This window comes from Aquarana catesbeiana, linkage group LG05 (assembly GCF_042186555.1).
Source record: "Aquarana catesbeiana isolate 2022-GZ linkage group LG05, ASM4218655v1, whole genome shotgun sequence".
Lineage (NCBI taxonomy): Eukaryota > Metazoa > Chordata > Amphibia > Anura > Ranidae > Aquarana > Aquarana catesbeiana.
In genome coordinates, this window is record NC_133328.1 from 512,531,385 (window position 1) to 512,543,564 (window position 12,180).

At 44.6% G+C, this 12,180-nt stretch overlaps 1 protein-coding gene across 1 annotated transcript in view; it reads right to left on the minus strand.

Annotated features, from left to right (window-relative positions):
• LOC141146063 (kinesin-like protein KIF20A) overlaps window positions 1-10,882 on the minus strand; it is a 67,786-nt gene extending 56,904 nt beyond the window's left edge. Inside the window, exons 1-4 of the mRNA XM_073632826.1 lie at window positions 10,772-10,882; window positions 8,265-8,348; window positions 6,897-7,016; window positions 6,654-6,792 (exon numbers count right to left, since the gene is read on the minus strand). Coding sequence (XP_073488927.1) covers window positions 6,654-6,792; window positions 6,897-7,016; window positions 8,265-8,348; window positions 10,772-10,882 — 454 coding nt within the window. The remainder of the gene's footprint in view (window positions 1-6,653; window positions 6,793-6,896; window positions 7,017-8,264; window positions 8,349-10,771) is intronic.
• Window positions 10,883-12,180: the final 1,298 nt, after the last annotated feature.

Below are 12,180 nucleotides of genomic sequence, written 5' to 3' on the forward strand. Positions count from 1 at the left end.
TGCAAGTGGTTTACTGGGGTTATGGCTAAAACTATCAGTCACAACCCCAGTATTTTTTCTTCAAGACGGCAGTTTTCTTCCACATGAAAGCAGTCCGAGCAGCCAATTAGCTGCTGGAAGCAATGAGATAGATTTCAGAAGCCCCTCCCACTGCTCACTGGCATTTCTCATTCTTACCAGTGAGCCTGGGAAAGGATCCAGTAGTTTGCACGGCTGGTCACAGAGACCAGCTAGTCTCCGATTACATCTAGGAGGACCAAACGTCATTTTTGGTCTAGGCTGGAAATAAAAAAAAAAAAAAAAAAAAAAAAGTTTGACGTTTTGCTTTCAAAAGGTAGAGAAGATTTGGGGTCTTAAAGACCCCAGATCTCACCATAAAGAAGACCTGTCATCCCACATTTCTATTACTAGGGATGTTTACATTCCTTGTAATATGAATAAAAGTGATGAAAAAGAATAAAATGTTTAAAAATGAAAAACATTTAAAGTGCCCCCATCCCTCTGTGTTTGCGCACAGAAGCAAACGCATATGTAAGTGGTGTTCGCAGCACATGTGAGGTATCGCTGAAAACAGAGCAAGAGCAATAATTAAAGCGCTAGACCTCCTGTAACTTACAGGTAACCGGTAAAAAAAAAAAAAAAAAAAAAAAAAATTTAAAGCATCGCCTATGGAGATTTTTAAGTATCGGAGGGTGTCGCCATTCCACGAGTGCCTGCAATTTTAAAGTGTGACATGTTTTGGTATCTATTTACTCAGTGTAACATCTTTTACTTTACCATAAAAATTGGCCTATACATTGTTTTTTGCATTAAAATGCTTTTTAAAAAAAAAAAAAAAAGCGTCTGAAAAACCACTGTGTAAATACCGCGACACACAAGATTGCAACAAACACTCTTTATTCTCTAGGGCCTCTGCTTAAAAATAATCTGAGGGTTCCAAGTAATTTTCTACCAAAAAATGACCAGTTACACTTACCGGTAACAGTGTTTCTGGGAAGTCTTCCAGGACGGCACCCTGAGAGATGACTGGTCCTCCTGACAGGAAACAGTCAAAAGAGGTTAAAAACCCCGCCCCTCCCTGCACTCCTCAGTTGTGCAAAAGTATTGACCCACACCAGTGCATGAAAGTGAAACAAAAAACACCTCCAATGTACCACTATATAATAATACAAACCGGGTGGGAAATAGGCCTGCCGTCCTGGAAGACTTCCCAGAAACACCGTTACCGGTAAGTGTAACTGGTCATTTTCTCAAGTCGTCTTCCAGGACGGCACCCTGAGAGAAGAGCAAGTAGCTCAGGCCTACCTTAGGGCGGGACAACCGCTTGCAGGACCTTTCTGCCGAAGGCCAGGTCCTGGGGTGACAGAAGTTCCACTCTGTAATGTTTCAGGAACGTGTTCTGGCTTGACCACGTTGCTGCTTTACAAAATTGATCTACCGATACTCCAGCTCTTTCTGCCAAAGAGGTTGCCAGAGACCTTGTAGAGTGAGCCTTAAGATTAGATGGAACCGTCTGCCCTGAATGCTCATAAGCTATGGCAATAGCCTGTCTAATCCATCTAGCGATGGTCATTCTAGAGGCCTGTTCGCCTCTTCGAACTCCACAAAAACCGACCAACAGATGCTGAGATTTCTTGAACACTTTAACCTTTTCTAGGTAAAGCAATAGACATCCAACGTATGAAAGGCCCTTTCCTTCTCGTTCTGAGGATTGAGACAGAAGGAGGGTAAAATAATCTCTTGTGATCTATGGAAGCCACCTTGGGAAGGTACAAAGGGTCCTGCCTGAGAATAATTCTGTCTTCTAATAGACGGAAAAAGGGCTCCTTCATAGAAAGAGCATGCAAATCGCCCACCCTTCTGGCTGTGGTAACAGCCAGAAGGAAGGCGGTTTTAAAAGAAATCAGTCTAACTGAAGATTGAGCCAACGGCTCAAAAAGGGCTTCCAGGACTAAAGATAAATCCCACGGTGGAAATTCCTTCATTTGCACCGGGGAAAGTCTCTCTCTAGCTGACAAGAATCTCTTAAAGGATCTAGAGCTAATTTAATATCCAGAAAACTAGACAAAGCCACTACCTGAACTTTCAGAGTCTTGGTAGCTAAACCTCGGTCTACTCCCTCCTGTAGGAAGTCTAAGATAACTGAAATATCTTTTTGGGGAACTCCTCTCTCTTCACACCAACGGGAGAAAGCCCCCCAGACCCTAGCATAAATGCGCCTTGTTACAGGCTTTCTACTCAGCAACAGGGTGTCAATCACTCTCTCTGAACACCCCTTATTGCGCAGGTTCTCCCTTTCAACAGCCAGGCTGTCAACCTGAAAAAAACAGGATTCGGATGGTAAAGAGGGCCTTGAAGCAGAAGATCCTGACGTTCTGGAAGCTGAACCAGAGGTAAAACCGCCCAGTTCCACAACGTGGGGAACCAGGACCTCTTGGGCCACCAGGGGGCAATCAAGATCAAATTGCCCCTGGCCCGACTTAGTCTCTGAAGGATTCTCGGAATCAGGGCTAAGGGAGGAAAAGCATAGGCTAGAGTGAAATCCCATTCCTGAGCTAATGCGTCCACCCCCTTGGACCCCCGTTCCCTGCAGAGGGAAAAGTATTTCTTGACTCCTGTTTTCCCTGCAAGCAAAGAGATCTATCTCCGGTGTGCCTAACTGTTCACAGACCATGGAGAAAACCTCGGGATTCAGCTCCCATTCCCCCTGTTGTACTGTCTGACGACTGAGGAAATCCGCTTTTATGTTGAAAACTCCCCTTATGTGCACTGCAGAGATGGACGGTATCCTTTGTTCCGCCCATTCTAGAATCTCCTGTGTCAAACTCATTAGGGAAAGCGACCGTGTACCCCCCTGACGGTTCAGAAAGGCCACTGTGGTGGAATTGGAGAGAATCTGAACCTCTCTCCCCCTGATCCTGCTCTCGAAGGCTATTAGCGCCTCCCTGACAGCTAACAATTCCCAGAAATTGGAAGACGCCGTTCTGTCGTGTGTCCCACACACCCTGAGCTTGAAGTTCTTCTAGATGGGCCCCCTATCCCCACGAGCTCGCATCGGTCGTTATTCTGACCGGCTGGAGCTGGGACCAAAGATGACCTGCCCTCAACCTTTGGGGGTTGAGCCACCAAAGTAAGGAATTTCTTATCCTTTGAGGGATAGTAACCTGAATATCCAGGGATTCCTTCTTCCCATCCCATGAGGATAGCAGGAAGTTTTGCAGGGATCTTGAGTGGAGCTGGGCCCAAGGTACTGCCGGAATACATGAAGTCATGAGACCTAGAATCCTCATGATCACTCTTCTGGATACTACCTCTTGGCGCTGGATTGAAGTCACTGAAGCAATCAGTGCTTCTATTTTCTCCTGCGGGAGGATCAGTTTCTGCCCTACCGAGTCCACCCACAGGCCCAGGTAGCGCTTGGTGTGAGAAGGAATCAGGGAGGATTTCTCGTGACTTATCAACCATCCCAGGGACTCCGAGGTGAATATTACCCTGTCCAGATCCAGGAGAAGGGATTCCCTGGAAAGGTTGTAGACCAACAGGTCATCTAAATAAGGTATCAGAGATCCTCTGAAGGTGCAGGTAGGAGATGACCTCTGCAAGGATCTTTGTAAATACCCTTGGACTGGCCCCCAGTCCGAAGGGTAGGGCCTGGAACTGCCAGTGCTGGGTACCCTGATCTGTGTGAATAGCAAAGCGAAGGAATACCTGGTGTTGCGGTAAAATGGGAATATGCAGATATGCATCCTTCAGGTCTATGGTAGCCATGAAAACTTCTAACAGAAGTTTTCTGACCGTGTAGACCAATTCCATGCAAAATCTTTTGTATCGCAGGAAGGTGTTTAATTTCTTTAGATTCAGGATTAACCTGAATTTCCCGGACAGTTTGGGAACTACAAAGATGTGGGAATAAAAACCCCTTCCTTGCTGATCCGCCGGAACTGGGAGAATGACTGACTCGCCAACTGCTCGATATTCTCCATAAGTCCTATGCCCTTTGGTCTTTCTCTGGGTAGAAAGGTCAGTAAAAACGTTTGCGGAGGCCTGGAGGCAAACTCTAGCCTGTAGTCCTCTCTTATCCACTGAAGGACCAGAGGGCTCCGGGCTATCTGCTCCCACAGAGATAAATTGTGCTAGCCTCCCACCCACCTTGGTGCTGGCATCACTTAGGATCCTTGTCTGTGACCTTGAGGCCGGAGAAAAGGAGAGCTCCTTTCTGTTTGGCTTTTCCAATACCCCATTTCTTTCCTTCCGGTCCTTAAACCGGTTGTTGGCCTGGGGGCCTCGAAAAAATTTCTTGGCCTTTTTAGGTTTAACCGGAAATTTCTTTCCCTTCTCCGTAAATCTGGAGAGGGTCTGGTCCAATCCTGTACCAAACAGGAGAGACCCCTCAAAAGAAAGGCCGCATAACCTAGACTTAGAGGTATAGTCCCCATCCCAGGTCTTAACCCATATGGCTCTTCTGGCAGAATTAAGAAGAGCTGCTGTCTTAGCTGAAGTCCGCACCGACTCCACTGCAGCATCCGCAAGAAAGGCTACCGCCTTACCAATTACCTCCAGGGAATCCAAAAGATCCTTGGACTTGGAAGTACTCGCCACATGATCTGTCAATTTATTAAGCCACATGTTAGTATTTCTAGCTATACAAGCTGAAGCTAAAGCCGGACTTAATGTAGCCGCACTGGCCTCCCAGGCCCTGCGTAAAAGGGTTTCTGACCTACGGTCCATTGGGTCCCAAATGTTACCTGCGTCTTCAAAAGACAGGTCAGATTGTTTAGACACCTGGGCCAGAGATGCATCCAGTTGGGGAAATTTAAAAAACTTCTCCTGCTCCTCTTCCTTAAACGGACACCCGCGTTTCCAGGTTTTAAACTTCTGGAGTTTATTTTCTGGCTCCTTCCATTCTCTTAAAACAATGTCTTTCAGAGACTGGTGGATAGGTAACACTTCGGACTGCGCTTTAGACAACCCCTGATACAGCCTATCCTGTACAGAACTCTGTGCCTCTGGCTCCTGGATCTCCTCAGAAGCATAAATAGCTCCTAGGAGGCCCTCCATATCATCCGTAGAGAAGATATGTCGGCCTGGTCTGGAGTGTCCCTCTTCCTCCTGGCTATCCTCTGCGTCTTCCCCTTCTTCAAGGAGACTATGGCAGGGGTCTTCCACTTCCTCCGCCTCCTCCGAATCCTGAGAAGATGGCAGTTTCTGTCTAACACTGGAAAAGGCACTTTCCTGGGAGGATGAGCCTTCTCTGCTATCCTGCCTAGAATTGAGGCTAGCCTGAAAGGCTTTAAGTGTGGACAGCATTTCAGATTGTACTGAGAGAAAATCTCTCAACTTCTGAAGTCTCCTTCCCTGACAATTTGTGGATGCATTTATAACAGAACGGCTTGGTGTGCTCTGCAGCTAGTTTATCATTGCAGTACCCACACCTCTTGGTTCAGGAAGGATTTTTGGGTCTCTGTCTACTGGCAACACTCTGGGTTTCTGTGTCTGCCAAAACAAGAAGCCCGTTTAGCTAGTGAAAATAAAACAGATCTCTTATGAGGGTAAGGCTAGAGGGCCACCCCCTCCCTTAACTCCTCCAGCCTGGTAGACTCACCCTCGGTGGCCTCCACAATAGCTGTAGACTCCTCCTGCTCCATTGCAGCCAGTGAGTAGTGGACGCCTGCTCCTTGCCCAGTGATGCTGCCGCCCGGAACTACCCCCCTTTTAACAGCTGGTACCTGTAGTCCCTGTGCTGGCCTCTGGCTCCTCAAGGCGCTCCGAACCCCGCCGCCATCTTGCCGAGGCCTCGGGTCAGTGTGCTTTAGTGTCCGGGCCGCCGTGACGTCATTTCCTCCCGGAAAGATCCCCAAAAAATGGCGCCGAACACACACACAGCCGCTGGCACTGAGGCGGCCAGGAGACCCAGTATACACCTGCGTCTTGCAGAAAAAACAGCAGATATGGCAAATCCTCTCCTAAAACCGTCAGGTAAGGAGAGGTGGAAGCAGGAACATGGTCCCTGGAGTTCTGGAGACTCACAGTGCCCAGGGTCCTCCAGTTCTCATGGGGAGCTCTTCATTGCCCCCCTGAGAAATAGGGGAAACGAACCCCCCGGGAAGGGCAAGCCCTACCAGACCCAAAGGTTTTTCAAAAACCTGCAGTCTGGCGCCCAGGGGGAGACTTCCAGCCCTCGGCCTTATGTCTATTAGAAAAAAAAAAAAAAAAAAAAAAAAAAAAAAAAAAAACTGTTTCGCTGTGGGGAAACACAATCAAAAACTGAGGAGTGCAGGGAGGGGCGGGGTTTTTAACCTCTTTTTTGATTGTGTTTCCCGTCAGGAGGACCAGTCATCTCTCAGGGTGCCGTCCTGGAAGACGACTTGAGAAATACGGATTTTTACTTGTAAACAAAAAAGTGCCAGAAAAGACCTGGAGCTGCAGTGGATCTCATATGAGGAGGTCATACCAATGAGTCCATTCTTTTAATGTACAAAAGTTCACCTTAAGCGTTTAAGTATTATAAAGTGGCCTCATAAACTTCTGAGTGTCTAAATGATATTAAGCAATACTTTAACCTTTTTTGCCATGTACAGAAAGTCACTAGCGCTTTAGATGCAGAAAGACTAAAGGAAAAAAAAAAAACAAAAAACAAAAGCACAACTTGATACCTTGTATTGTAAAGGTTTTTCCAGCATTGGTGACTCCATACGTGAACACAAGCCCATTCTGCCCTTGGGTGAAAGAATTCACTAGATCTTTTATTGTGCCATCGAAAAACTCTGCTTGTACTGTATCTGGTCCAAATATCTGTAAAAGTTCAAACAGTAAACATCTACAAGGCAAGCAAAAAGGCACAACAAAAAAAAAAAAGGCACAAAAAAAAAAAAAAAAATCATAATGTAATAAATAACCTTTGTGAAAGTAAATTTGTGCACCGATTGTCCGATTCCCCTTTCAGAGTTTTTCATTGCAGAGGAGTCTTTAGGAGCACTAAGAGAAACCAATTCTGAGTTTTCAACAGTCACACAATCCTAAAAAGAAATGGAGAAAAGGAAACTGAAATAAGGAATTGATGGCAAATGTACACTTTGCTGTGTTTTGTATGTGCAGCCCATACTGGCAACTAACCATACCACCATGAGATCAATCTTTTTCCAAATATATTTTATTTTTCAGTAGGAAGGCATGTCCAAAAAATAAGAAAGGTACAAAATAAGCCGTATACCAGTATGCATAGAACAGTCATAACTCATTTGATAAGTAAAAGCTGAATATAAACAATCCACCACATTTTTCCATGGTGCATATGTCCTGTATGCATGAAACAATACCTGCAATAGGCCTTGGTAGGGAAAATCCCTAACAAAACTGGTCACCACTGGGAGGACGTGGGACTGTCCTTCCATTTTTAATTTTATTAAAACACTGTAGTAAGGAAATAGATGTATACAGAGAAATCCATGGGATCAATTTTACTCAACTGCTCTCCCCATACATGAAGCCCAGAAAGAATCAGCCCCCCCGGACGATACCAGTACTGGAACACAACCCACTTGGGAGGTCCAGTCACCTTCTACACCTCTGGAAGTATGACTTGAATGCTACCCCTGCCACTTATATTATAATTTAGCATTTTACATTAGGGCAGAGTACTCAAATGCGTCGCTGGGTGGCTGTTATTTATGCGCTGAGAGTGTGCTGGGAGTTGTTACAGACAGCTCTCAGTCAGGGCTACAGATCAGCAGCCAGCAGGACCAGCTTCTAATTATGCAACAAATTGCTGATCCAGCCTGCTTTGGACTTTGGAAAACTATTTCAAGGGACACCGTGGCAGTCCGGAAGGAGTTCATGTCCCTGCAATTAATTCCTTATTAAATCATATCTTATGTGCTTGTCTGCCTCCCTGTAACATCATCCAAGCTCTCAAACCTCTCCTTTTCCCCTTCAAACTATTTGGTTGAAACCAGCAGTGCACATTAGTTGCAGTCATTTGCACATTACACATCCCATAGTTCATTGTTTTATCTCGGGAGTAATTTGGAGGCGGCAGAAAAGCAATAGAAGGTACTTTTGAGTTAAGAATACATACTGGAATATAATATATTTTTTAAAACCAGTTTAGCCTCACTTTAATTCTCTATGAAGGCGTTGAGTACACTTCAGGTTGTTAGGGAAGGAGGCAATAACTATAGGAGTAATATTTCCTCCCAGGTACAGGACAAGTATAAACATTAGGGCACCGGTATCAATACTGTATGAACACAAATATAAAAACCAACCTGGGATTCATGGTTTGCAAGCTCTGCTTTTGAAAAAGGTCTGATTCTCAAGTACACTTTCAGTGGTTGTGAAGTTTGTTCATTCTTTGAAAGAAAAATACAAATTTAATTAACATTAATATAAAAGTTTGATCAAGCAAAGTCTACCATTATACAACCAGATTGTGGTGTCTGGCCAGCCTTAGTGATATCTATGGACCCTAGAGTGCACACAATTCAATGGTTCTGGATCTGCACACAATGGCTAGCTCCCAAGATACATTTATTAATAAATAATAGAATAATTTTTTCCCAAGACACTTAAGCTTCCATATGGGGCAGCAAGGACACTGGTGGAAAGGCCAGGACATGGACCTCCTTGCTCTCAAACAATTGCAATATAGAAATGAACTGATGTAAATCTTCATCAGCTACAGTGGTCCCATGACAAGTGCCAAATATTGGGAAAACAAACCAAATTACAGTCAGCAGTGCTCATTACACCCAGAATGTGCAAAATCCCACTCCTGTAAAAGGATATTGTTGCATGTGTGTCTGTGTACGTTTACAAGCTTTTGCAGGAAGTTTTTCTTAAAGCAGTAGTAAAGTCTGGTACATTTTCTTCTTTTTTAGGGACCCTCTGCAGGCCTATGCCATAATGTGCTACTATGCACATTATGGCAGACTTACCTGTCAAAGAAATCCTCCAGCGCTGCGGTGTGATCAATCCGGCACATCTTGCTTCCCTCTTCACCTGTCTTCTGCCAATTAATTGGCTGGACCACAATGACATCACTGAGTCACATTGTCGCGGCACAGATTGGGGGCCATAAATGTACACTGAGCTGTGCATGTGCAGCTCAGTGTACATAACAGCTGACAGGCAGGAAGAATCTATGACAAGAGAGACTGAAAGGGTCTCGATCATAAATATCCTGTGCCAGCAAGTTTTCAAAACGTGGCTTTACTACCACTTAGTATTTTTAAGCGTTTGCTTGCATTTTTCTTTGAGGTCACTTCTGCCTTGTGCTTTTATGTGCTCTTCACAGATCTTCTGCCTTGTGCTTTTATAGACCTGTATTTTCAGGTTTTCGTAAAAAACTATGCACTGCAATGGTGTGAACTATGCCCATTAGAGAATGTCATTTTTGGACTGTATATGCAGTGGGAATAGATTCAGAAACACATCTCACCTGCAGTGAATGGGCCCTTTGTTTTTCCTCGGCAAAGCAGGCAGCTTGCAGTAGACTAAGGATAGGCTCGGGCGTGTTCACACTCCACGTGCAGAGCCTGCCAGGAAGTCGGCACGGTGCTGCGCTAATCACAGGCAGGGAGACATTTTCCCGATGTGCGGCTGCAGAGATCGAGAAATGTCTCACTGCCTGTGATTAGCGCGGGCTCCGCACGTGGAGTGTGCGAACACGCCTGAGCCCATCCTTACAGTAGACTAGAGCAACTAATCAAAATACTTTTAGTGAGCTGGACAGTGAAGACAAAATGAACATGTATGTGTATGGTACATCTCTGAAGTCTTCAGCCATGTTCTTTTATCAAAGTAGCTGACCTGACCACAAATATTTTATATAGCAACCAGTGTACAGTAAAATCTTGGAGTGTAACATGGTTTGAGAGCATTTTGCAAGACAAGCAAAAAGTTTAAATTTAAGGTACAACATTTAGCAACTCACATGGTTGATGATTAAAACAGGCACATCTAGGTATGCAGGCATCTGGGGTAAAGCTGTCCACCTAGACCAGGGGTAGGCAACCTCGGCCCTCCAGCTGTTTTGAAACTACAAGTTCCATGAGACATTGCAAGACCCTGATCATCACAGGCATGACTCCTAAAGGCACAATAGGATTTGTAGTTTCACCACAGCTGGAGGGCCGAGGTTGTCTACCCCTGATCATCCTCACTGCCATCTATGCCATCCCTTTCACGCTGCGCTCCACGAGTGGTTCAAACCACACTTTCAGATCACTCTACTGCAGGGTAGTCTTCCCTGTCACGATTGCAGACTGCAGTGGAGAGACTTGGCGGTGTGGGGGATGATCTATGAACAGCTTTACCCCGGATGCCTATGCCATGTGCCTCTTAATCAACCATGTGAGTTGCTAAATGTTGTACCTTCATTAAATGTAACCATATTGCTACAGTTTACATGACCTCTCTTTTATACACTGTAGCTCCTGCTGGATTTTGCGTCTAATCCCCTTGTGGAGGCTTTAATTTGTGGATGGACATTTTATGGTTACGCAACCAAGTCACATTGCTATAATCTTTTTATATGGACTATAAACGGAAGGACCTATGAATAAATGGTTGTGGAAGGAATCATCTGAGTTTCCATTATTTCTTATGGGGAAATTCGTTTTGATATACGAGTGCTTTGGATTACAAGCACGTTTCCAGGACGAATTATGCTCGCAATCCAAGGTTTTATTGTAGTTGGTTTTCCACTCCATAGAAGCTATGTGCACACCTACAGTTCAGATCTTTTCTTAAAAAGGTTTAAGGGCTTACTTACCAACACTGAAGAGTCAGACACGAGCGTGTCACCTATAGCACTGCATATCGCTGGATCCAGCAGAGAACTCACTTCCGCAGTCAACACGGAACTGTCATCTCTGATCTCCATTGCACCTGCTGGAAATCAAGAAAGTCAGAATGCACCTTGAAGTTGAGCATTAAAAGTACAAACACACAAAATAGCACACTTATGTGTTGATGACCCTGGTATTTTCTATGGCTGTGCTAATAGAGGCCATTGCTAATAGAAAAACCACTTCTAGTATAATCCGATACCATGGTTCCATTGTATTTACACACACACCCACCACTAGGAGATCAGGAGCTTCCAGATGATTTTATTCCATATTATAGAATAGCAAACAAGCAGAACAGTTCCAGCTGTAATGCAAGGCCCCATACTACTTCAGCTCTCTTATTCAGAACGGGGTCCCATATGCATCCCCCATACATTCTAAAGAAAAGCTAAATACTATAGGAGAAAGGAATATTCTGCCAAAGTAAGCAAATCCCAGTTTTTGGGGGTACAAGTGACAGCGTTAATACAAAGCTACAGCACACTTTAATGCTCTGGACCAACAGCAACCCACCACACAAAGTCTAGATTCAGCAGCACAAGCAGAGAGGGAGTGATGAGCAGCTACTGCCGCCTTCATATCATCTGCCACCCACCTGACCTCATCAGTCTCCACTAATTCCATTGGCCTCCACAGCACACAGAAGGTATGTGTAGCCACACATGACTAAAGCCCCATACACACTATTCAATTTTCTGCAGATTTTTGTCTGCAGATTTACCAAAACCATGTAGTTGCACTGGCCTGCCTGATTGCATACAAATTGAAACTCTTAAGGTTTGACCTCATATTATATGGTTTTGGTAAATCTGAAGACACAAATCTGCAGAAAATACAATAGTGTGTATGGGGTCTCAGACTAGTCTTAGCAATGAAATATTTATTTTCTCCTTCCATGCTCATTTTCTGTGTGCTAGCAATAATCTTGCATCATCTTGCACTACCATTGTCATCAATAGGGCTTATTATGCACGTTGATGCATAAAAAAAAAAACAACAAATGTCAAATCAAGTCATGTGGCATCACACAGATGTGAGCTAGATACATTTAAAACACAGGTGTAGCTGCGTTGTCATGCAGTAATTTGTGAAGATGTCAATGGGCCCTAAGGGTTCAGCCATGTCGCAACACAGCATACAGTTATGCGTTGAGGTGCGTTACATTAGGTGGCTCATTTATTTTGCATGGGATGTGAATGCACACAAAAGTGTACAGAGAATTAAAACTGTTACTGTGGTGCATGACAACGCATTGTATAAATGCACTAGAAAGCAATTAAAAGCTAATTTTAAATGGGCTCGAATCGCATTGCATGACACCTTTTTTGGA